We start from the raw sequence: 23166 nt of genomic DNA on the forward strand, positions 1-23166 counted from the left end.
AAGAGACAAGCCATGGGAGAAGAGCTAGCAAAACTACTGGAAGCCGGATTCATCAGAGATATAAAACATCCGGACTGGCTAGCAAACCTGGTGATGGTACCAAAGAAGGACAAATACTGGCGCCTATGTGTCGATTTTAAAGACCTAAATAAGGCCTACCCAAAGGATCCTTTCCCGCTCCCCCGAATTGATCAAATCATCGATGCAACCGTAGGGCACGACTCATTGTGTTTCCTTGATGCATACTCTGGCTACCACCAAATCAAGATGGCAGAGTCAGACCAAGCCGCAACGGCATTCATCACCCCATACGGCCCATTCTGCTTCAACACGATGCCCTTCGGGCTCAAAAACGCTGGCGCAACATATCAGCGCATGATTCAGACATGTCTGGCCAACCAGATCGGCAAAACAGTTGAAGCGTACGTAGATGACGTGGTCGTCAAAACCAAACACGTCGATACTCTAGTAGACGACTTGAGGCTCACGTTCGACGATCTCCGAACATATGACATCAAGCTCAACCCAGAAAAATTCGTTTTCGGCGTACCAGCCGGAAAACTCTTGGGCTTCATCATATCCAGTAGAGGAATCGAAGCAAACCCAGCCAAGATCCGAGCTCTGTCACAATTGGATACCCCAAAAGACCTCAAACAAATACAAAAATTGACAGGATGCGTGGCGGCTCTAAGCCGCTTTATCTCCCGCCTGGGAGAAAAGGCATTGCCCCTTTATCGCCTCCTGCGGCGCACCGAACACTTCGAGTGGACGGATGCCGCCATGGCCGGACTCGAAGAAATCAAAGCCATACTGGCAGAAAATCCGGTCCTGGCCGCGCCCAACATAGGCGAACCAATGCTATTATACATCGCGGCAACCCACCAAGTTGTAAGCGCGGTGCTCATCGTCGAACGAGAAACGGACGGACACGAGTTTCCTCTCCAAAAACCAGTTTACTACGTGTCCACTGTCCTAACTCCATGCAAGTCATGGTACCCGCATTATCAAAAGATAGCATACGCGGTGTTCATGGCATCCCGGAAGTTGTGACACTATTTTCAAGAGTGTTCAATAACAGTGGCATCCGAAGTACCCCTTAATGATATTATAAACAACCGCGACGCAACGGGCCGGATTGCCAAATGGCCCATCGAGCTCCTCCCGTTCGACATAACTTACAAGCCAAGGCGAGCTATTAAGTCGTAGGTTTTGGCCGACTTCATCGCCGAATGGACTGAAGGCGAGCTCCCTAAATAGTACGGCGCATACTGCAATTGGATCATGCACTTCGACGGCTCCAAAATGTTGGTTGGACTGGGGGCTGGCGTCGTTCTGACGTCCCCAACCGGAGATACAGTACAATACGTACTTCAGATAATGTACACAGATTCCAACAACGCAGCCGAATACGAGGCCCTTCTACATGGTCTCCGGATGGCAGTGTCCATGGGCATTCAGCGCCTCGAGGTCCGCGGGGATTCAAACCTCGCGGTATCCCAAATAAATGGAGACTTCGATGCCAAGGATCCGAAAATGGCAGCTTATCGCAATGCCGTCTTAAAAATGTCAGCTCGGTTTGAGGGGCTCGAATTTCATCACATAGCCCGGGAGAACAACCAGGCAGTAGACGTGTTGGCACGCATCAGCGCCAAGCGCGAGGCCATCCCTCCCAACATCTTCCTTGAGAGGCTGTTCAAGCCGTCAGTCTCATGGGAGGGAGAGTCCGGAAACAATAGTCCAGACACAACCACGCTGCCCCTCACCGAACACTCTGACACAGTTGGTGGCTCCGCCACCGAAACAACACCGTCAGCCCACACAATAATGGCAGTTATTGCCCCGTGGACAGAACCATTCCTAGCCTACCTAACTAGGCAGGAACTTCCCGAGGACCAAAACGAAGCCCGTCGCATAGTGCGGCGATCTAAAACCTACAAAGTCCACGAGGGGGAGCTTTATAAGAAAAGCACAACTGGAGTCCTTCAAAGATGTATCTCCAAAGAGGAAGGGCGAAACCTTCTGGCTGAAATCCATGCCGGACTCGGCGGTCACCACGCCGCAGCCCGGGCCCTCGTAAGCAAGGCCTTCCGTACCGGATTTTATTGGCCGACGGCCCGGGCAGACGCTTAGGATTTAGTGAAGCGATGCATCGGTTGCCAATTATTCACCAATCAAAGCCACATGCCGCCTACCGCCCTACAAACCATCCCCATTACCTGGCCTTTTGCGGTCTAGGGGCTTGACATGGTCGGACCCCTTAAAGGAGGAACCCACAAGAAAAAATATCTACTGGTTATGGTGGACAAATTCACCAAATGGATAGAGGCCAAGCCTGTAAAGACGGCCGAATTCAGACCGGTGATAGACTTCATATCCGGGGTGGTACACCGTTACGGTGTCCCCCACAGCATCATAACTGACAACGGCACAAACTTTACGGCCGATGAAGTTAAACTCTGGTGCAAAAACATGGGCATCAAGCTCGACTACGCTTCAGTCTATCACCCACAAACTAACGGTCAAGTCGAATGAGCCAACGGTCTTATTATGAGCGGCATCAAACCCAGACTAGTGCGATCCCTCAAGGAATCAAATACGCACTGGGTAGATGAGCTTGACTCCGTACTCTGGGGGGCTGCGGACCACGCCGAATCGCACTACCGGATTCACACCATTTTTTATGGTATACAGCGCAGAGGCAGTTCTGCCCTGCGACATAATACATGACTCACCTCGAGTGCGCATGTACGAAAAAAGAGAAGCCGAGCTCGATCAGCAGGACAGCTTGGACGCGTTGGAGGAGGAGCGCGACGTGGCAAAAGCTCGTTCCGCATTCTATCAACAACAGGCCCGAAGATATCAAAGCAGAGAAGTACGGGCCAAACTTACAACGTTGGCGAACTAGTTCTACGCCTGCCGGACAAGAAAAAGGACAAACTAAAGCCCAAATGGGAGGGTCCCTTCATAATCGACCAAGTATTGACTGGCGGAGCGTACCGTCTGGGAAACGCATCGGACAACCGACTCGAGCCGAACCCATGGAACGCAGCACGCCTACGAAGATTCTACGCCTAGCGCCGGACTCCGTGTTCGTCTCCTTCCTCTGTCCCCTTTTTATTTTTTTCATATTAAGCTGTCTGGCATTTCTCTCCTTCTCCCTCCCTTTTCCTTTTTTTTTTCTTCTCCCAAGCCCTTAGGGGCTTGCTTGCGCATTGCTCGCACATACTTGATGCGCCACCCGCGCTCATCCTACCTGGGGGCTTCTTTATCAGAAGTTTATCTAAGTGGGCCTCATGCCCAAAACATGTGTGACACTTCCGCATGAACCTTTTATACACCATTATATGCATCGATATGACTTAAGTTTTGGCCAAGCTGGGTTGCCTGGCTCCTGTGCTTACCCCTATGTTCCCATTCGTTCGGCTAGGTGGTAAAGGGAGCACCTCTGCGATTGTTACTGCCGGGTCAGCTGGATGTGTACCTCAGACTGGGTGAAGCCGAAAGCTAGCGTTCTTAAGGGAATATTCGGTCTGTGAATTAAAAGATGATTTTTCTTGTTTATTTATCTGCCCCCAGATGCTTTTCTGCTCTTTCTAGCAGTCCGGACATGCACTTTAGGGCATGCCTCCCAGGGAAAGGAACCCCTAATGGAACTATTCTCCCTGGAAGATGTTTCTTACTAACCATGTAATATAACATAACTAGTTGGGCACTTGTCTGCTAAAGCAATTATGACCCCTATGCCTTGTCTCCACACATGCCCCGATCCTTATATAATCGAGAGGGTATTCGAACAGACTCCGGACTATAGGGTCCGGAGGTCGAAGCGAAAAGGTCCGCAATGACAAACGATCTACAATCCGGCTAGAAGGCATTTTTTATGTCATTTTCAATTACAGAGTCAATCCGACTCGGTATACTCTTCTTCAATACCATCCAACAGGCGGTCTAATTTACAGTCCTGTTGGGAATACTTTGCAGTCAGCTCTACCTGGCCATATACTAAGCTGACAGGGATCTCCCTTCCGTCAGGACCCATAGGGCCGACCTCAGATATGTGGTTTGGGTCAGCCTTCGAGTACCGAGTCTTCACCATGGCCCAGGCCTCCCTCGCGCCCTGGCGGCAGGCTGATATCTTCCACAACCGGAAGCGCTACCGCACTCCCTCCAGCTTATTTGCAAGCTCCCCAAGGCCTTCGGGTGCGGAAAGGGATGGCCACATAGCTTGGACGACGCCCCGCATTGCCTGTCGAACTCGTTCGTGCAGTTGCAACAACTCGGGAAGAAGTTCCCCCATTGAACCGGGCATTTCCTCCGCAGGACGACCCGTCAGCAGACCTACAGACATAGCTCTGTCAATCGACTTCTTCGCCGAATTTTTTTTGAGAATTCGCTCAAGCACTTACTAAAAATGCCGCGTCGAAGTTGCTGATTCTCCTTTACGGAAGCAGATAGCTGGATACAAACATTCTTTAGTTCCTCGCCCAGCTGGGTATTGGCGTCTTGAAGTTTGTTCTTCTCTTGCCTCACCCTTGTCAGCACGCTCTCGCCAGTCTTTCATTGGCGTAGGAGTTGTTGCTTGTCCGGATTTACTCCGGCTTCATCTGCATTGTTATCGTCAGCATTGCACACTTCGTAATGGAATTATTTTTGGGAGAATACATTACCTGAGGGGGTCTCCTTGCCAATAGCTGAAGCGGCCAGTGCGGCCTCGAGTTGGGCCTTGCACTTCGCCAACTCCTGAGACAGTTGTGTGTTCTTCTCTGTAAGACCCTGCATAACATATGATCCTTAAAACAGTTATCTTAACTATTTCAAGTCTCGAGGGCTACTGACATATATAACTATCAGATTTACTCACCCGTATGTCTTTTACATGCTGCTCCGTGGCCCTGGCTAGACCATTTTGAGCGGCACGGAGGTACGCATCTCCTGTATTAAAGACGTTTAACGCCTCCGAGGAAAAACATGCGTCCTGAAGAACAGTCCGGCGATGCCTATGGTTCATGGCACTCTCCACCTCTGAATTGGTGGCAGATAGCCTGTCCGCATCCTCTGTCGGGGGAACGCCCGACGCGCGTCCCGTGTCCGCCTCCGCTTCCGGATCCGACCTTGAAGTCTGGCCGGTGGATATAATCCGGCGGGCTCTCTTCTTCCTAAGGAGAACATGGGCGTTAGAATGACTTGAGGGCATAGACCCTAGGCGTGAAATTTGCACGCCGTACCGTTGCACCAGAGTCTCGATCTGGTCTGCACTTCTTTTTTGCCCGCCTGGCTTTAGCGGCCCTTGTTGGCTGCCCACCGCAGGCCCGGCACTCCGCCTCAAGGATTTCCTCTGCAAAATGAAACACTATTGGTCTACAACATTCAAAATAAGACATGGATCGATCTCCTTCAAAGTACCAGGACTTCGGTCTCGGCTACCTTTGAGGCTGGAAGTAATCCGGGATAGTCGGCCGTAATGGCCACTAAGGTGTTGTCCTTACTCAATTGATGAAACACCCCATCAATTAACCCCACACATAAGTCCGGATCCTCTTGGGAATCCGGGTCGAGTGACCGTTCCGGGTCCTCGGGCTGTGGGGGAGATCTGTTGATCTCCTTCACCGTCTGGCATAACTCCTGCGTTAATATCACCAGACTGAATACTCAACCATGGGAATTTCGAAAACCGGGTAGATAAGTGAAATTGTTCGCTTACCCAACTTGGAGGATTATACATGGAGAATCCGCGCTCCGGGTTGGCATGGAGGAATTCCTCTTCTTCTCCCTTGTACAAAGCGGATAAAATTCTCATTAAGGTGGCGGCCGAATCTGGCCCCTTACGACCGCACCGGGTAGCATCGTCCTCCCCGTTGAAATCCCACATGGGGTGGCCTCTGTATTGAAGCGGTTGCACCCCTCGCGTAATGCATATGGCCATGACCTTGATCATGGTCAGTCCAGAATGAGCCAACAACCTTATCCGGCTCATCAGGTAAAGGACGTCCCTGTCAGTTTCCCTCTGAGGGTTCCGCGGGCGCCAGCTCAGGCGCTTCTTCAACGGAGCATTATTGAACTCAGGAAGGCCGATCCGTACAGGGTCCGGCAGGGGGACGTCATCTATATAGAACCACTCCGAGGGCCAGTCCTCGGACGTCCTCTTTGGGGTACCGGATAGATATCCGGTCCCAGCGATGCGCCATAGTTCGGCTCCGCCCACTTGATAAATAGACCCCTCCTGAGAACGGGGCACGAGGCAGAACAACCTCTTCCACAGCGCAAAAATGGGCCTCAACGCCCAAAAATAGTTCGCAGAGGGCCACGAAGCCCGCAATGTGCAGAATGGAGGCAGGCGTGAGATGATGTAGTTGGAGGCCGTAGAACTCCAGCAACCCTCGGAGAAACAGATGAATTGGAAATCCGAGTCCTCTTATTAAATAAGGGACTAGGCATACCCGCTCTCCTCGAGAGGGATGGGGGATGCTCTCTGCTTGCTCTCCGCCGCTATAAGTGGCGATCCCAGCTTGAACTGGGACCATATATGCTGGGGGAAGGAGTCCCTTGGATTGAAGCACTACGAGTTCACTATGCGGGACGGAGCATCTCTCCCAATCCCCAGGCTTGGGGCTGGGAGCGCGAGAGGAGGAGCCGCGTCGGCTGTCCATGATGGGGTGGATTTTTTGGTCAGAAGTGCTCCGATGAAAGCTTGCGAAGGGGAAATGGTGTGGTTCGGATCTAGATCCCCGTCTCTTTTTATAGACAGCTTATTTGAGTCGCTAGGGGGGAAATGCAAAAATACCCTGGCTTTTCGCATTCGCTCGACACGTGGAAAATGGCCTTTATTGGGCGTGGAAGCCAAGGAGCGCAACATTTATCAGAAGTCGGACACTATTCTACAAGTATATGAAGCTGGAGAAGAACCCGCCTTGCAATGCCGAAGACAATTTGCGCACCAGACTCGTCGTCATTGAAGCCTGGTTCGGGGGCTACTGAGGGAGTCCTGGATTAGGGGTGTCCGGATGACCGGACTATGACCTTTGGCCGGACTCCCGGACTATGAAGATACAAGATTGAAGACTTCGTTCCATGTCTGGATAGGGACTTTCCTTGGCGTGGAAGGCAAGCTTGGCGATACGATATGAAGATCTCCTCCCATTGTAACCGACTCTGTGTAACCCTAGCCCTCTCCGTTGTCTATATAAACCGGAGAGTTTTAGTCCGTAGGACAAACAACAATCATACCATAGGCTAGCTTCTAGGGTTTAGCCTCTCCAATCTCGTGGTAGATCAACTCTTGTAATACCCATACCATCAATATTAATCAAGCAGGAGTAGGGTTTTACCTCCACTGAGAGGGCCCGAACCTGGGTAAAAATATCGTGTCCCTTGTCTCCTGTTACCATCCGCCTAGACGCACAGTTCGGGACCCCCTACCCGAGATCCGCTTGTTTTGACACTGACACATGCCGATCATCGTGTCGAAGTGGCGACGCCACTTCGCGTAGTTGCCGGCGAGGAGGTCGAGGGTGATCGGAACGTGACGACGGATGTCGATGGTTTGCAGCACCGTGGGAGAGACGGTTGTCACAACCGGAGCAGGAACCACAGGGGCGGGAAGGAGAGCGGGTGGAGGTGGAGGTGGCACGACCACGGCGGCAGGGGCGCCGGAGCCATCCTGAGCATGGGAGGAGGGGGAAGGCGGGTTGTTCCCATAGCAGCGGAAGCGGGATCGTCGACCGGAGCGAAAGGATTGAGCCGGTCGCCGGTATCTGATACCATGAAGAGGAGAGAGTAGCTATAGGGATCAACACACATCTATTAGCTCTGTTGGCTGAAACTATATACAGGTTACAGAGATCGTTGTGCGCCACTACCTGGCTGATCGTGGGCGACATGCCCACTACTCACACGCATGCACTGACCGCAGGTCGTGCTCTATACGTGTATACATACACTCTACACTCTCTACACTCTAACAGCGGCCCCCGGTGGCGATCATGGAGATCGACCGCCCCGTGGGCGGTGCGGTGCGGAAGCGGTTGCGACTAGGGTTTGGATCGAGATTAGGCTGATACCATGTTAGAAGGGAGAGAAGGAATTGGTAGAATAATTCGTTGTATTGCTTGAGCCTCATGGGCATATATATAGGAGTATAATGATTAACTTGAAGTAAAAGACAAGACAGAACAAATCCTAGTCTATCTCGTCTTTTCTAATAATCAATATACTCAACACTGGCCAAGGAGCTGCACGGGACCCGCCAACGCCGTGGCGCCGGGGTCGACGGCCACCCCGATGTTCTACAACGGCAAGACGGAGGAGGAGGCGGAGCGGCACATCACCGAGGCGCCGCTGGGGCGGCTCGGGCTGCCGGAGGACATCGCGCCGCTCGTCGGCTTCCTCGTCAGCGACGCCGGCGGGTGGGTCAACGCCCTGGTGCTGCGCTGCAACGGCGGCACCATCTAGACAGCTCCCCCTCCCTCGTTCGCCATTGGCAAACTGAGCTAGCGGTATCTGTTTCGTTGTGTTGTGCGTCTTGTGCTCCGACTCTTCCGAGTGACAAACATTTGTGCTGTTCCTATTGTATGCTCCCCTGTTTGTTTGGTCCTTTTTCGTTTCCGGCACAACTCTTTCCTGGACTTATCTGTGCATTTCCTCTATGATCAATAGTATGAGATGACCGGTTGATGTTCAGAAGCACTTTGCTAGAAGACCCAACACAAAACAGACAGGCCTAAAAGCTTCCAACCCAAGCACTAATTTGACTCGTTTCCGCACAAATTCGCTTCAAATCCAAAACCCTGATCTGCAAATGACTTCAGAACCATTTGAGTTCATTTAGTTGCAGATGGCCAAGACTTTAGCCATTGCCTGGGCACGTACAATGTGAGACCAACCAGTCAATTTGGCTACCAGTTACCACCCCCCTCCCTCCCTCCTAAATATAAGCTCTTCCAAAGATTTCAATATGATTTACATACGGATGTATAAATTCATTTTGCTCTATATGTAGAACATATTGGAATCTCTAAAAGGGCTTATATTTAGGAAGGGGGTACAAACCAAGCATTGATATTAAATCATGGTTCTGCAAAAAGATAATCTGGAAACTATGTTCAGCTAACACCAACCCATGAGTTGTGGTTTTGTGATATTTTTACTCAGAAACACATCTACACCAAAAAGAAAATACATTCAACAGGCGGGCGTCGATAAGCCGGCATGTCTCTCAATGGGAAAACATGCAGGCTTATCTAGAAGAATGGACAATAATTTTGACGGAGTGTTCTTTCCAAGTTGCAACAATCTTCAACAGCACAACTAGACATTATAGGTAACATAATTGTCCGTGGTACATCAGAATGACAGTGTAGATGACCTTCCAAAACATACCCAGGGGGGCTGCCCATACACATGTAAATAAAACAAACCGAGAAAAACCATACACATATGGACAATCACAAAACAAGCTAGAGCATATTAGGACCTTGCAAGCAGCACACAGCACTCAGTCCATGTACAAACGAAAGAATGACCTATAAAATTCGCAAAACCAATCAACCAAAGCCACAGGTAGCCGTTCGCACAAAGATGACCAGCAATGGATCGTGCCAATCAATCAATCATGATGAGAGGGATAAAAACAAGCACATATGATTGATTGATCACATTCTGCGGGAGAACCGGAAGCAGACGCTTATTCAAAAGAGGTCGGCTTTCCGCTTCTGCAGCTCTTGCTTCCACCCTGGCTGCTGGTAGAACGCGTCCTTGGTGATGCCGAAGACGGTCTGGAACTCGCTCTCTGATAAGTATGCCTAGAGAAGCAACAGCCAAAGACATGAGCAATTCAGCTGCAACCTATACAAGCTTAACCCTAGTCTAAGAAACAATGCTAAACCAGCAAACCTAAAAAGTGCTTCGGAAGAATAACCTAGTAGTACATGTGGACTCTCGATATAAAGTGTTCTCGAGAACAAACCTCTCTGCGTTTGTAGTCTATCCCGCGGATAGGATCAGTAGATTTAGATATCAAGCGGTCGTAGCTAAATGTTGCTTCACCAACATGCTCAGTTTCTTGTTCCTCTGGCACCTCCAGCGCCTCAGGCTCTGCTACATCTACCTCGGATGGCACCTCATCCACTGCAGCATCTTTCTCTGACTGAAATTCAGAGGATTCCCCAGCTTCAGAGCGAGGAGATGCCTCCGATGGAGATATTACGACGACCTCCGCCTCTGCAATGATTAAAGGTATAAAGCTTTGAAAAACACAAATACCAGCAAGTCCATAAGGGCTCACTTCATCTATGGATCTCCCCACTAGTCTGGTGAACATAACGCAGTTACTCCAGTATACCAGCAAATTAAATATACAGCACAGTAGACATGCATTCACTATTCCAAAGTTATTTGCAGAGAGATGAGCACAATTGTTTTGAAGTCTTGGTGGAACAATTTTACAGCAAAAACACAAATCGGACAATCCACAAGTCTTTATTGTTCTCTAAGAAGATGAAATTTAAAAGGGGGGGTACGGCTGTACCACTCTTTTCTGATGTTGTGCTCGTCTTGCTAGCTTTGAGATTGTCAGATGATCCAGACTGCTCAGCAGTCAGCACAGAGGACAGTGCAGCAACTGCAGCTGCTCTTTGTGACCCTTGACCTGAACGTGACGGAGGTGGAGTTTTTGGTTTTGAGGATGGATTAAACGCATTGGACAAGGCAGCCAGTGCAGAGGCACGTTGAGTGGGTCCATCACCCGAGCTTGGAGGTCTACTATCAGTAGCCTGAAAGGGATTGCCTAGTTAGTTAATCACTCATGATATTTTGGTAGAGAAAATATTGAGCATTTACCTGCTTCTGCTGCGGAGCTGGATTGAATGCAGTTGAGGACAAGGCAGCCAGTGCAGAGGCACGTTGAGTGGGTCCATCACCCGAACTGCTTGGAGGCCTGCTATCGTTAGCCTGAAAAGGCATTGCCTAGTTAGTTCATCACTCATAATATTTTGGTAGTGAAAATACTGAGCATTTACCTGCTTCGGCTGCGAAGATGGATTGAATGCAGATGATAGAGCTGCTAATGCAGATGCCCTTTGAGTGGGTCCACCATTACCAGAGCTCCTAGATGCACCCTGTAAAGTAATTATGGCATCAATATGACAATATCATGCTACTATTATATTCTCTATATTTTGCATCTCCAATGAATTCATGAAATTTGTATCATGTACTACAGCATGATCAATTGTCTAAACATCCGGTTTATGAAGTTCATTCTGTAAAAGCAATTCAGCTATACTATACTTGTTATACATCCGAGCAGTGCTGCGAGTGTTACCCAAATTACCTCTGAGCGTAATCCAAAAAGAAGTGAAAGTTTCTTTTGGAACGAATTCCCATGAATCTGCACAAAACAAGAAACCCGTTAATGGCCCGTAACAAGCACTAACAGAATAAACACCACGAATAGCATACACAGGTATAAGTGAACAAGGAGAACTATAACGAAGACTGCCTTCAGAAGTAAATGAAACCACAAATGTTCAGTAGGTTTTCACTTTAATTAACTTAAGTAGATCATACCATCACTGTAAGTTAATAATAGACAACAGCACACAAAGATATAGCAGTATAAGATATCCGACAGCATACCACAGATTTTGTGTTATCCCAAGAGAAGTATGTCTTGAAGAAGCACGGTTCATTCCCTTCAGAGACTTTGTAAAGTGGTACATAAGGGGAAAGATCTTCAATCGACATCGCATGCTCTATGTATTTCTGTGGTAAAGAGGTATAAGAAGCATCAAGTGTTGCATAATTGTAAAACAACAGCAAACTATAATAACAAGGTCAAAGCTTCAGGTCACCTGGCCAATTTCGAACGCCTTTTGTTTCTCTTTTGGTTCCACGCACTGACCAACCCAAATAAAGACCTCTCCGTGTGTGTCGAGAATCATCAAGTCTTCAGTCAACAAATCATCTTGGCAAAAATTGAAGATCTCGGTAACCTGCCGAAGCTCATTGACATCACATAACCTGAATTTCTATAACCAAGTCTAACTTAAAAGAATCAAGGGCAAGAGGAATACCTCTAGTCTCCCTGATCAATGGTAAATTGATGACCATGTTACCATGAATGAAACCAAAGTAACAAAATATAATTAGGACAAGTACATGTACCATATAGATACTGACATAATGAGAGCAAAGAAGTCAAAGCAAGAAATCTACAAGGACTAACCTTTCCTAATTGAGAAGGCATATAAATGAGGCTCTCTAACAATAGTATCCTGCATGATGGGTTTGCTTGTATAGCTCTGTTTTCCATCAAGAGCAAACCAGAAAGCAGAACTCTCTGTTCCCTCCTTGCAATGTTTCACTGTCACACCAGGCTGCAATATTGGATACAGAAATCTTAGCGAGGGGTAGTTGGGAATGGCAGTGATTCATGAAGTTTCAGAATCAATGCTTCATAAGAAAATAGTTATGGAACAACTTTGCAGCAATCCATAACTACGTTCATGTAATTCGATGTGATATTTTTAAAAATATGCTGTATCACGATTACTAAAACAGAAGAACTCTTTAGGTAACCGTGACACTATGACCATCCATCAAACTACAGTGAATAGACATTTCTACTGACATGTCTTCCACAAATAACCAGGGGCATGTAAACAGAAAAGGTTGTGCCGACCAGTAAAGGGTCGAATAAAAAATTAGTTGCGTGCTGCTGCAGATTGGCTGTATTTGAGATGTGCCACTGAAAAGCTCCTTCTTGATGTGCCATTAAGTGGCTGATTTCAGATATATGCCAGTATGAACAGGACGCCAGAGCTTGGGGATGGGCTGTGTTTAGGAAACACGTGGAAAGAGCATGGCTGTATTTTTATGTACAAGAACGTTGGGGTGAGACCCTAATACTAAAACTAGGGTACAATAAAGTCTGCAACGGCTATACACAGGTCGATACAGTGAAGTCTGCAACGTTTCTACACAGGTTGTTGGTGCAAGGATGGCTCAGATGGCACAAAAAAAGGAGAAACGGGAACTCGAATATTGGCGCAAGGATATGTGGTGGAAGCAGCTCAGTTACGACATTGGAGTGACTGGAGTTTACCCAGCAGTTTCAAGTGGTGGCATCAACAGAGTGATGGGACACAGCGATTGAAGATTGTATCCAAAGTTCCAGAAGCAGCCTTACTGCAAATTCCATGGTTCAAGGTTGCAACAGCGGCATCCTCAATGATGCAATGCGATGAGATTGTACAGCTTGAGATTGCCTCAAATAGCCTGGCAAGCAACTGAGTCTGTCCATGGAGAACGCTATGGAATGGTGTGGAAGAAGTCAGGACTGGTGTTAGGTTGACAAAGGAAACAGGGGTAGTTCCATCCATACTGACGTATTTTTAAAATCAGGCAATTTGAGATTCAAAAGGTAAAACAGACAATCTGCAATGGCATATCTCGAAGAGGGGTCCTTTTGGTAGCACATCTCTAATATGAACACACGGTGGCATGTATCTAAATTTTCCATCCAAAGAGATTAGATGGAAATTTTTACCTGGTAAATTTTGGCAAAAGCCAGCAATCAGTACAAGTACTGAACTGCAATCAGTAGTAGTGCTGAACTGCGTCGGTACACAGAGAAATTATATTCTATACCTAACTGGACCGGCACTTTTTGCTAATTTGTGCAATAGCTTTATTTCAGTTGACACTGACATTGTGATACATGTTACCACAAGCCACCAGAATGGTGAGCTTCAATCTTCATATGTCACCTTTATAAGGTTCCCATTTCCATTCAAAATCAGCATATAAGCTTGAATTTTTCACGAGTTAAACTATTAGTGTCACTATTAACATCTTATATATATATGTGTGTGTGGTAATAACTTGTATGTGTAAGATGGGCGAGACATGAGTGAATCTGTCATTCAACAAACTCAATAACAAATCATGTTATAAAGACTTCTGCAAAAGGTGCATAGAAATTTGAAATGATCTCTGTTTAAAGATGGCCATGTACCTTCAAGAATTCAGCAACTTTCGCTGCCCACTGCTGTTGCTCATAAGTGCTAGAGTTGCCATGCCATGTAAACATAGCACTTCCAGTTTGCAATACAAAACAGTCTGTGGAGCTTAAAGATGTAGCTAGCTGTAAAATTAACCGATTAACTCACGGGAAAAATAACGGAATTTATGTACAGTTGTAGATTTTGTGAATATTCTCTGTGCATAAAAAAGGGCAGCCCGGTGCATGTAGCTCCCGCTTGCGCAGGGTCCGGGGAGGGGAAGGGTCCGACCACTTGGGGTCTACTGTACGCAGCCTTTCCCTACATTTCTGTAAGAGGCTGTTTCCAGGACTTGAACCCATGACCTCATGGTCACAAGGCAGAGGTATAATTTTTCTAAGAAATTGGCACAAAGGTATACTTTTGAAAGACAATAATCTCACTTGCACAGCTTTTGTTGTACTAAATCAGCGACAATTAATATGGATCGGAGGGAGTATGTGTCGTTCTAGATATCAACAAAAATAACAGGGAGGCAGGTTATACCGCGTCAACGTGAAGCGTTTTATTGTTATGGATAGCTGTTCCAGACACCCGAAACAGAGCTATGCCCTCGGGAGAGTAAGATCCACTGGCCGCACCCTTTTCTTCTGTAATCTTCTTGTATCCAGAACTGATACCACCCTACATGATTAGTAAAAGAAAAATACTTAACATATATTATTTAGACTCAGAGACTGGAATGTACCCAGCGATTTGGCTCTGGATAGAGCTGCATGGAAATCAGCAATCCATGTACCAGAACTTTAATTTACTTTCCTTCACTGTGTTTACTTGTACTTGATCACTTCATTTATGGGTTCTCATAGGTTTCTGTTGGGTTTCATCTCCAGCCTATACCAACTTGCTTGGGACAAAAGGCTTTGTTGTTGTTGTTGTACATTATTTAAGAGTAAGAATTGAACTATGCAGTCCTTTTAGCATAACAGCATCAAAGGGAAGCCACCTCTCAGGTGGTGAGTGATTGTCAAAAAAAAAAAAAGATAAATACAGAAACAGTGATACCTTCAAGATAACCATGGGCTGGAAAAGAGCAACAAATTGTGGTGGTTCCTTCCCTTGATAAATACGACCCTACAGTACAACTACAAATAAATTAAACTCTTCTCTTGGGAATAAATATTATATACACTTGTTTAAATGTGAAATAAAATGCAGCACCAGAACAGGCCTTCCTTTCAGTGAATTCCACATTGTATTAGCTAGTTCAGCTCCCATTACTTGATCATCCTGCACAGAGTACACCAAAAAGGTAAACATAGACACCAGCTCACTTTTAAAAGCACATGAGTCATGTCGATGTAAAAATGTGATAAACAGAGATCAGTTAACTCCTTTAATACCAATAACATGAGTTTGTCCTTGGAAATCTATTCTAACATAGAACGGACACACTTAAATTTAAGCTATGTATGGAAAGATTTTGGCAGGAAGATCTGGAGCATCCTAGCAACATCTGCAATTTAAAGATGAACCCTTCCAGCAAAAACATTCTGAGACTAGTTGCCGCAACACCTGTATTATGCATGCATCCTGATTTATCTGTTTATGACCTTTCTAATCTGGTCAGGCAATGTGGCTTCGACATGTGCATTGACAGTGAATATAAATAATTCTACAGAAAGGCTTAGGAATAGGTTTTATCTAAAGTAAACCATCATGTAAGTAAATGCACGATATATAAAACAGTAAATGCCGGATCACCAAGACAATCACTAATTCATTATCAAGTGAAAAGAAAAAGTTAGTCATTAGCTAAGTGGGGCAGCATGCAACGTATTATTACCGCTGTGCTTTCCTTCCCAATCCAGTAATTGAGATAATATTCTTCTTTCTTGTCACCCGAATGATATGTATAAAGAACAATATAACAGTCTCCACTGTAAAATTTTCCATTGTCCTCTTTTGGAAGTGGACTTCTAGTATTTCCATCGATGCACCACACCTGAAATAGAAACAATTTATTTGTAAGGTCATTTTCATTAATGCATTTTGGGAATAAATATACTAAAGAATGCGACTCATAAAGTAGGACATAGGATCAGCCAAACCTCGAGTCTTCCACCACCTTCAAGCAAAGGAGGAACTTCCTCGTTTACTGGAGTGCTGCTTTTTGGAGCTCCCTTTACATCAACGCCTTGTTGCTTCAATAAAGCTAGAAGAAACACCAAAGATCATCAGCAATAATCAAAATAGAATTTTTGTTATCCTGTTAGTTGTAACTGAATAAACTACCTGCAACTTTTCCCCGCCCATCCTCTGCACCTGAGTTCCCTGTTGCAGTACCCGCCGGCCATGATTCAAATTTTGACTTGAATGCATGGCTTTCATAACCCTGAATCACTTGTGTCACTCTTGTTGTCTTTGGCCTTTTCTGGTTAATGATGAATTCCTACAAGAGGCAAAACCATAACAGTGTTGCAAATCTGAAATGACAATCAAAAACATAAAAAGAGAAGGAGAGACTTTCTGTAAGCTCACCTCAACTGCTTTAGTGACAGCTTTTCTGTCCTCGAGTTGTGTTACCCGACCAACCCATACAAACATTTCAGCCCCGCAGTCAAGTAAGAAACATCTTGTGTTCCCAAGGACTGCTTTTGTAAGAGGTATATCTTCAAACTTTAATTCACCGTCATTGATACTGCAAGGAGAACAATGGACAGGGCAAACAGTAAAATATCAATAGAGCCATGTCTTCCAACATCAAGTGATCTTTACAGATACTGCAACTATAAACATTTCACAAGTAACTGCTTCTAGGCAAACCTCCTGGCTACCTTTGCACTCCCACCCCCTAGTGGTCTTTTAAAGACCTTTAGCTGGTGGTCCGGGCTATTTCCAGAAGGAATGTGGAATACACAGAATAGGGACACAAGAACTTGAGGCAAGCTATGACAGTCTGTGGGTCGCTGTATTGTATTGTGTTGTGTTGTGGACTATTTGCTTTTACAATCATCTTTCCCGATGCTAATAAAATCTTATTACTGTGTTGCTGCTCCCGAAAAGATACTTCTGTTTAGTTAATATCTTATAGAGTAGAAAGCAAAATTTATGGGTGTAAAAGACATGTAGCCTATGATGTAAAAAGGTATGTAGCCAATGACTGGCTAGAAGCCTTTTTATGTGTAGGAGACACAACTGAAGCAAATAAGAAGCTATAACTAAGCATTCATCTGTATCGTCTAGAGATGAATAGAGATTTCAATTTATTTATTTTATTGCCAACCATACGCTCATTTTTTAAATAATTATTAACTGGTATGTGCTTGTCTTACAAATGTGAGAACATAAACAACAATAATGTCATGCACATGGCCCCAGCAAGTAGCAACAGTAGCCATATAATTTTGAATCATGATGATTAGTTTCCTTTAATTATCTATTTCTTTGGACTGGTTGCTACCATTAAGTATCAACAAAAGTCGCTTCCATTAAGAAATACCTGTAGAGCTTGGGTGCTGTGGTTTCCAGTACAACATCGTCATCACTGACAGTTTTTTTCCCGATAGGTGCAAAACCTCCAAAAAGGACCCAGAATTCACCAGAGTCTGATTCCGCTTGTAGTTTTCCATCATCTGGCATTATTAGAGTTAAACCACGTGAGTAGAGAAAAAGGCGCATCAATTAACAAAATACCGGTGCCAGGTTAAATATCCCCTTACCAACGATTGCAACATCACACACACCCCCATGGTACTTCTCCTTTAAATGTTGGATCACTTCCAGTGATTTAGCCCTTTCTTGGATATTGGAGTTTGCACCATTGAATTGATAAATTTTATTTTCAGTATCTAAGATAAACACATCATCATGGTTTAATGATGACCGTGCAAAGGGAACCTGAACAATGTAGGCACCATATTAATGTAGCATACAGAATTGATAAGCTGAAATTTGAAAAGAATATGCAGGAAGAGGGTAAAATATCCCCTACCTGCTTAATTCTAATAGCTCTCTTTCCTTTGCAAATATATAACCGTGTTTCAAACGTCTCCTCTTCTGGCGTTTTGAACCCAGAGGCGAAACCACCCTCCATAGGTATAATGCAAGGTTTGAAGTATGACAGGAACTTGTCAGATTCATAACCTTGGAGTTCCCTATACTGGACTGCACGACCCCCAAGTACAGAATCGAGTTCGACCGTCTTGATTGCTGCAGTGCCAGCTTCATCCTGCACAACGACAAGTCGTCAGTTGGTTGAAAATGTATTTCTGAGTGTAACAAAAATTGAATTTTACACGGTGTGTACTTGGCTTGAGTCTTTCCCAATCCAGAAGTGGAGGTCGTACAGATATGCACCACCCTTAGGAGAAGTTGTCTAGAAAAATACAAAGAAATGTCTTAGTAACTTCTGTATGATAGAAAAATAGGAAGATCAATGATGCATCAGGGAATGCAAGAGTCAAAGCAATCACCTGCAAAACTATATATGAATCTCCAGAATAGAATTTACCATAATCAGATTTTGGCAATGCAACTGGCTTAAAATCTTCAATTCGCCATATTTCTATCCCACTAAGTGACGTCAAGGGGCACGCATACATAAATAAAGAAGTACAGCCGAAATTTGTGGGCTTAACGAACAAAATCAATTCAATCAAAGATAACCAGCTAACAGTCGTGTGGAAGGATACACTTTTTGGCCAGCCCCTTGGAAAGCAGGGTCCACCACTTTCTGGGTCGACATTTGGAAGCAACTTTACCAGGGCTCACTTTGAAGGTGATGAAATAGCAGCAATGGCTCCACTATACAGCGAGGGCCCTGAAATTTGAGAGTACGTCATAAGCTGAAAAGGGAGCACGCTAATCCAAATATGAAAACGCATTCAGTTACTCCAACAAGGAAATAGAAGAAAAAAAACTCCAACCAACTGCAGATAAGATAACTAATGAAGTCGTGTGTGAGATGCTGAGTAGAATACATCAAGCCATGGACAATGCTTATGAATCAGCATTGACGTGCTCTCTCTCAGTCACTCTCTTGGGCAGCATATATCCATCACTGCATAATTTTCATTTAAAAAAAAAAAGCTTACGCTGTAAAAATAGCTGTATTCAGATTTATGTTGGCGTCAGCATTTTTTTTCAGAAGTATCACTCTCTCCTAACCCCATGACACAGGAGTCCCCTCTTCCCACCCCGCTCCGACGTCAGCAGAGGAGCACAACTTCCCCTGCGCGCATAGGAGTCCGCCGTGGTCACGCAACCAGCACATGGCCAAGGCTTTTGCTGCAATGATCGATGCATTTGAACGGCTATTTGATCTTGTTCAAAAAGTTGGTCCCAACCAAATGTAGGCGTGTAGTTGAAGGAGATGAGCTATCTAGCAATGATAACCTGTGTTAAAGTGCTAGTTTCAAGTGTTAAACACGAAGGATCAAACAGTTGATCCAAGTAATTTTCCATGGACATCCTGAACTCGAGTAATCGATTCCGGCAAATATGTATCCAGTCCAGGTGGTGCTAGCCTTCCTTTTTTCCGACAGTGAGCTGTCAATTGCAACATGGGGAATGTAACTTGCATACAATGGCCGGCAGCTGCGAGGCCGATGTGGTGAGCAAAATAAATAAAAAATTATAAGTGTGCGGAGGGAGAGTGACAGTCTGAAATTCAGCCAGCTGCCCAACGCACGACAGCAAAATAAATGAGCATTCAAATCCGGACGGACAGGTGCGTATGTAACGCCGGGATCACGGAATAATGGCCCGGATCTTGCGATCTAGCGGGGGCGGCCATTGCCGCGGCGGATCCGAGCGCGTGATCCCCGATCCTGCCGACGATCCCGGCCGGCGCGGGGCCCAGCCGCGGGCTCTCGGCGCCTGGCGCCGTAATTCGGCGGCGAGGGGGCGCGAGGAAGGGAGGAGAAGCGGAGGATCTACGGAGCGAGGCGAGGGCACGGGAATCGGCTTACCCAGGCTGCGGAGGGGAGACCGGTGGGCCCGCCGACGAATAGGGAGCGTCCCCGCGCGGAGCCGCGCCGCGCCGCCCGCGTAGATCCGCCGACGCGGGAGCGCTGATCCGGCGGTGGGAGGAAGCCGGCGACAGGTAACCGGAGCGGGAGGGGCTCGTCCGACGCCGGTGGGGAGGGAGGGAGGGAGGGATGGCGAGGCGAGAGTGAGGAGGGAAAGGGGGCGTCCGACCGCGTGTGTGGGAAGGAAGGGAAGGGAAGGGAAGGGAAGGAAAGGCAAGGAGGGAGGACGGGTTGGCTGGGCTGAGCTGGGCGGGGCGGTGGTGCATAGGAGGGGGGCACGTGCCACCGCACCGGGGGTAATAATGGTCGCGCTCGTGGATGCAGATGCTGCTGCGTGAGCATGGCACGCCCATGCCCATGGATCCAGCCAGCCAGCCAGCCGAGCCAAGCCCGCCCCGGTCGGTCGGTCGGTCGGACCCACGCCCGGCCGCCCGCCCAGTGGCGGCCATCATCACCCATCGCCGCCCGACCTGGCCTGGTACAAGTGTACCACACGGCATACAATAAGTGCCACATGGCGCGCGCAGCATCACGAGCAGGTCAGAGCAGTACGTACACATACATACACACTGGCCGGTGACGAATAGTATATTCGGCTGCCTTGTCCGGCAGGAGAAGAATATGTCTTGTTTTTTTCTCCTTCGAGAGAGAGAAGGGAGGAGGATATATCTGTGCTGCTGTGGCATACGTTTTCTTCTCCTTCTTCCAACCGGGCCGGTTGACGATTCCTTGCACGTTTCGTGTTCTTTTCCTTTTGATTTGACGGACGGCGACAAGTTTGTGTTTGTTTTCTTGCGTTTGAAATGGCGCAGACAAGTGTGTGTATGTATATACTACTCCCTCCGTTCGGAATTACTTGTCACAAAAATGGATGCATCTACAACTAAAATACATCTAGATATATCCATTTCTTCAACGAGTAATTCCGAACGGAGGGAGCATATGGCTACGAATGCGTCGTGCGGTTTGGCCGGCTGGAGCCATTGTTTTGCCCGGTCGCGTCGGTGTCAGTCTCCAAACTACTCCAGATAATATAGGTGCATTCCATTCCTAATCAACAACAACAAAAACTATACTCCCTCGCCTCTAGGAAAAAAAAGAATACTCGTATATATACCCAGGCCCTGACGTTGGGCGATTCTTTACTCGACCGCGTGCTCGCCTTCTCTTCTTCTCCAAAGTGAAAAACATAGCGTGCTCGAATCATTCCATCTGTCGCACAGTGATATCCACAGCCCGCCAAAGTTCGAGTTGACATTGATGCTTACCTGGAACTTCGCCGCTTTACATGTCCCGGCTATCTAAAGCCGGTCGGCCTCCCCCAAAACCCTACCCCTAGCCCTACTGTATGAGCCCCTAGTTCCAATCCATTGTATGTTGTCGAACCCACTCGTTTGCATCCGTCATCCAAACCCATATTTTGCATCTCTCGCCTGCCCTCTGCCGTTGGCATGGTCCAGATGGCGACAATGTGGTACAAGAAGCTATCGTGGGTGCACAGTGCTGTAACGTGGCGGACGCCAAGTTTCGGGCTCGCATTGAGGCGAGCTAACCCGAGCTCCGAAGTCGGGCTCGAACGAGGAGGCGGTGGGCATCGACGCCATGTGCGACGCGACGTCTGGACACCATGTTGCAGGCGGATAAGCAGTTCAGTCTGGCACTACTGGAAGAGCACCATGTGGCGGTGGCTCGACTGGAAGTGGAGTGCGTGGATGTCGCCGTCGTGGCTGAGCTCCTTGTGAGCCAAGCTGCCGTCAACAAAGAACCGGGCAGTGCTCGCGTTCGTGCAAGGCCCACACCATCGACCACGGGCGTCATCGGCTCTGCATCCACAATGCACGGTGGGAGTGGCTCTTCGAGGAGTTCGAGGCCGAGGACGACAAGAGGCCGACAAAGCAGGACGACGATGCCGAATAGGCACTTGTCGACGGCTCCGGCCGGTTGGCGCCGACCGCCAACAACGACGAGACTGGTAGCGCCAGGGCAGGGTCGTCGACCTCACCTTCGACGATTTTTTTTTAAGTGATCCCTCTGCGTTGTAAAGAAAAACCATGAACTAGTTCAAGGCTTGGTGTCCACTCAGCTTGATGAATTGTGTTCGATGGCCGGCGTCCAGCCGTATGTGTGGACGTGTTTACCGACATTTGGCAACTCCATTTGCTTGCGTTGAAGATGCCCGCTTAACCCAACAGCCGTACGTGCAGCGCTGCGCGTGACTTAAATTGATCGATCGGCCCTTCGGTCGGGGCTCCGCGGCTCTCAGCGCGCCGCGGCGGCGTCGCCGGCCGGCCGGCCGGCATGCCATGTGCGTCGCCACGGCCTGCTGCTTTCCGCGCCACCGCAGCCTCTGCACCGGCGCAGTGGCAGAGGATCTGCTAGCTCACCGAGCCCAGAAAGATCTCCATAATTGAGGCGCAGGGGCAGCTCCGGCTCCGGTCGTTGGTTGGGAGCGGCACGATCCATCCATCCATGCTTTAAGACCCGGCCGGCTCCATGATTAGATTTGGGCAGAGGCAGCATCTTCCTGCCTCACGTGACCATGCTCACTCCGGCACGTTCCACAATCCACAGGGTGTACATGTTGATGTCGCTCATGTAGCTACTAACATATTTTTCCGGAGAAAAAACTACTAACAGATTTGAATTTTGTGATTGGACTTATAATAGCAAGAGTTCGGTGTCAGAGTATGATCGTATATGCAAACCATATGTAATAGCATCTCCAATTGGATCCCTACTCCGCCTCCATATATCCGGGCGCACATCGTGGACACCATCCGGACCAAAAAAAGTCACTCAGCCGGATTTTCAAACTCAGTCCATATGTTCGTGTTGTCCAGCCCCCTTCAAACCTAGCTCGGTCCATGCATTTGTATTGTCCGGCACCCTTTAAACATAGCCCACATGTGATTTGCCACATCGGACCCAACCGGCGGGCCCATCACAAATCCCTTCAAATTGACAAAATCAACCGCCCTTCCTCCCGTGCATGCCTCCCTTTCATGTGTATGCGTAGTCGCCCTCCTTCACCCTTGCTCTGCGCATTTGCCGCTAACCTCCTTCGTCCTAGTTGTTGACACTCGCTTCCCCGTTCGCGTCTGCCATGGAGAATGGGTCCGCAGAGTCCATCGGGGTTC

The 23166-nt window shown here is 47.5% G+C and overlaps 2 protein-coding genes across 2 annotated transcripts in view; one reads left to right on the top strand and one right to left on the bottom strand.

The window, feature by feature from the left end:
• Positions 1-8448, top strand: part of LOC119280141 (NADPH-dependent aldehyde reductase-like protein, chloroplastic) — an 86291-nt gene extending 77843 nt beyond the window's left edge. The window contains exon 3 of the mRNA XM_037561103.1: positions 8240-8448. Within this exon, the coding sequence (XP_037417000.1) occupies positions 8240-8448 (209 nt within the window). The remainder of the gene's footprint in view (positions 1-8239) is intronic.
• Positions 8449-9268: 820 nt separating this feature from the next.
• On the bottom strand, positions 9269-20268 carry LOC119278653 (villin-2-like). Its single transcript, XM_037559988.1, has 25 exons — positions 19970-20268; positions 18692-18819; positions 18473-18572; positions 18307-18375; positions 17992-18228; positions 17720-17897; positions 17500-17632; positions 16539-16698; positions 16293-16449; positions 16109-16212; positions 15844-16002; positions 15219-15287; positions 15063-15131; positions 14544-14681; positions 14012-14140; positions 12221-12371; positions 12069-12079; positions 11847-11987; positions 11632-11757; positions 11327-11383; positions 11013-11111; positions 10834-10944; positions 10523-10766; positions 9962-10215; positions 9269-9797 (listed from the first exon to the last, which is right to left on the bottom strand). Exons 2-25 carry the CDS (start codon positions 18742-18744, stop codon positions 9684-9686), a joined length of 3063 nt encoding a protein of 1020 aa, XP_037415885.1. The 5' UTR covers positions 18745-18819; positions 19970-20268; the 3' UTR covers positions 9269-9683.
• Positions 20269-23166: the final 2898 nt, after the last annotated feature.

Source organism: Triticum dicoccoides, chromosome 3B, assembly GCF_002162155.2.
Source record: "Triticum dicoccoides isolate Atlit2015 ecotype Zavitan chromosome 3B, WEW_v2.0, whole genome shotgun sequence".
NCBI lineage: Eukaryota > Viridiplantae > Streptophyta > Magnoliopsida > Poales > Poaceae > Triticum > Triticum dicoccoides.

Excerpts from the sequence above, each read along its gene's own strand:
- LOC119278653 (XM_037559988.1), bottom strand. The coding sequence starts at position 18,744 with ATGTCGACCCAGAAAGTGGTGGACCCTGCTTTCCAAGGGGCTGGCCAA. Across the intron at positions 18,376-18,472 it reads ATTCATATATAGTTTTGCAG|ACAACTTCTCCTAAGGGTGG; the intron begins GTGATTGCTTTG and ends GTATTTTTCTAG. Across the intron at positions 14,141-14,543 it reads AAACGCTTCACGTTGACGCG|CTAGCTACATCTTTAAGCTC; the intron begins GTATAACCTGCC and ends TTAATTTTACAG.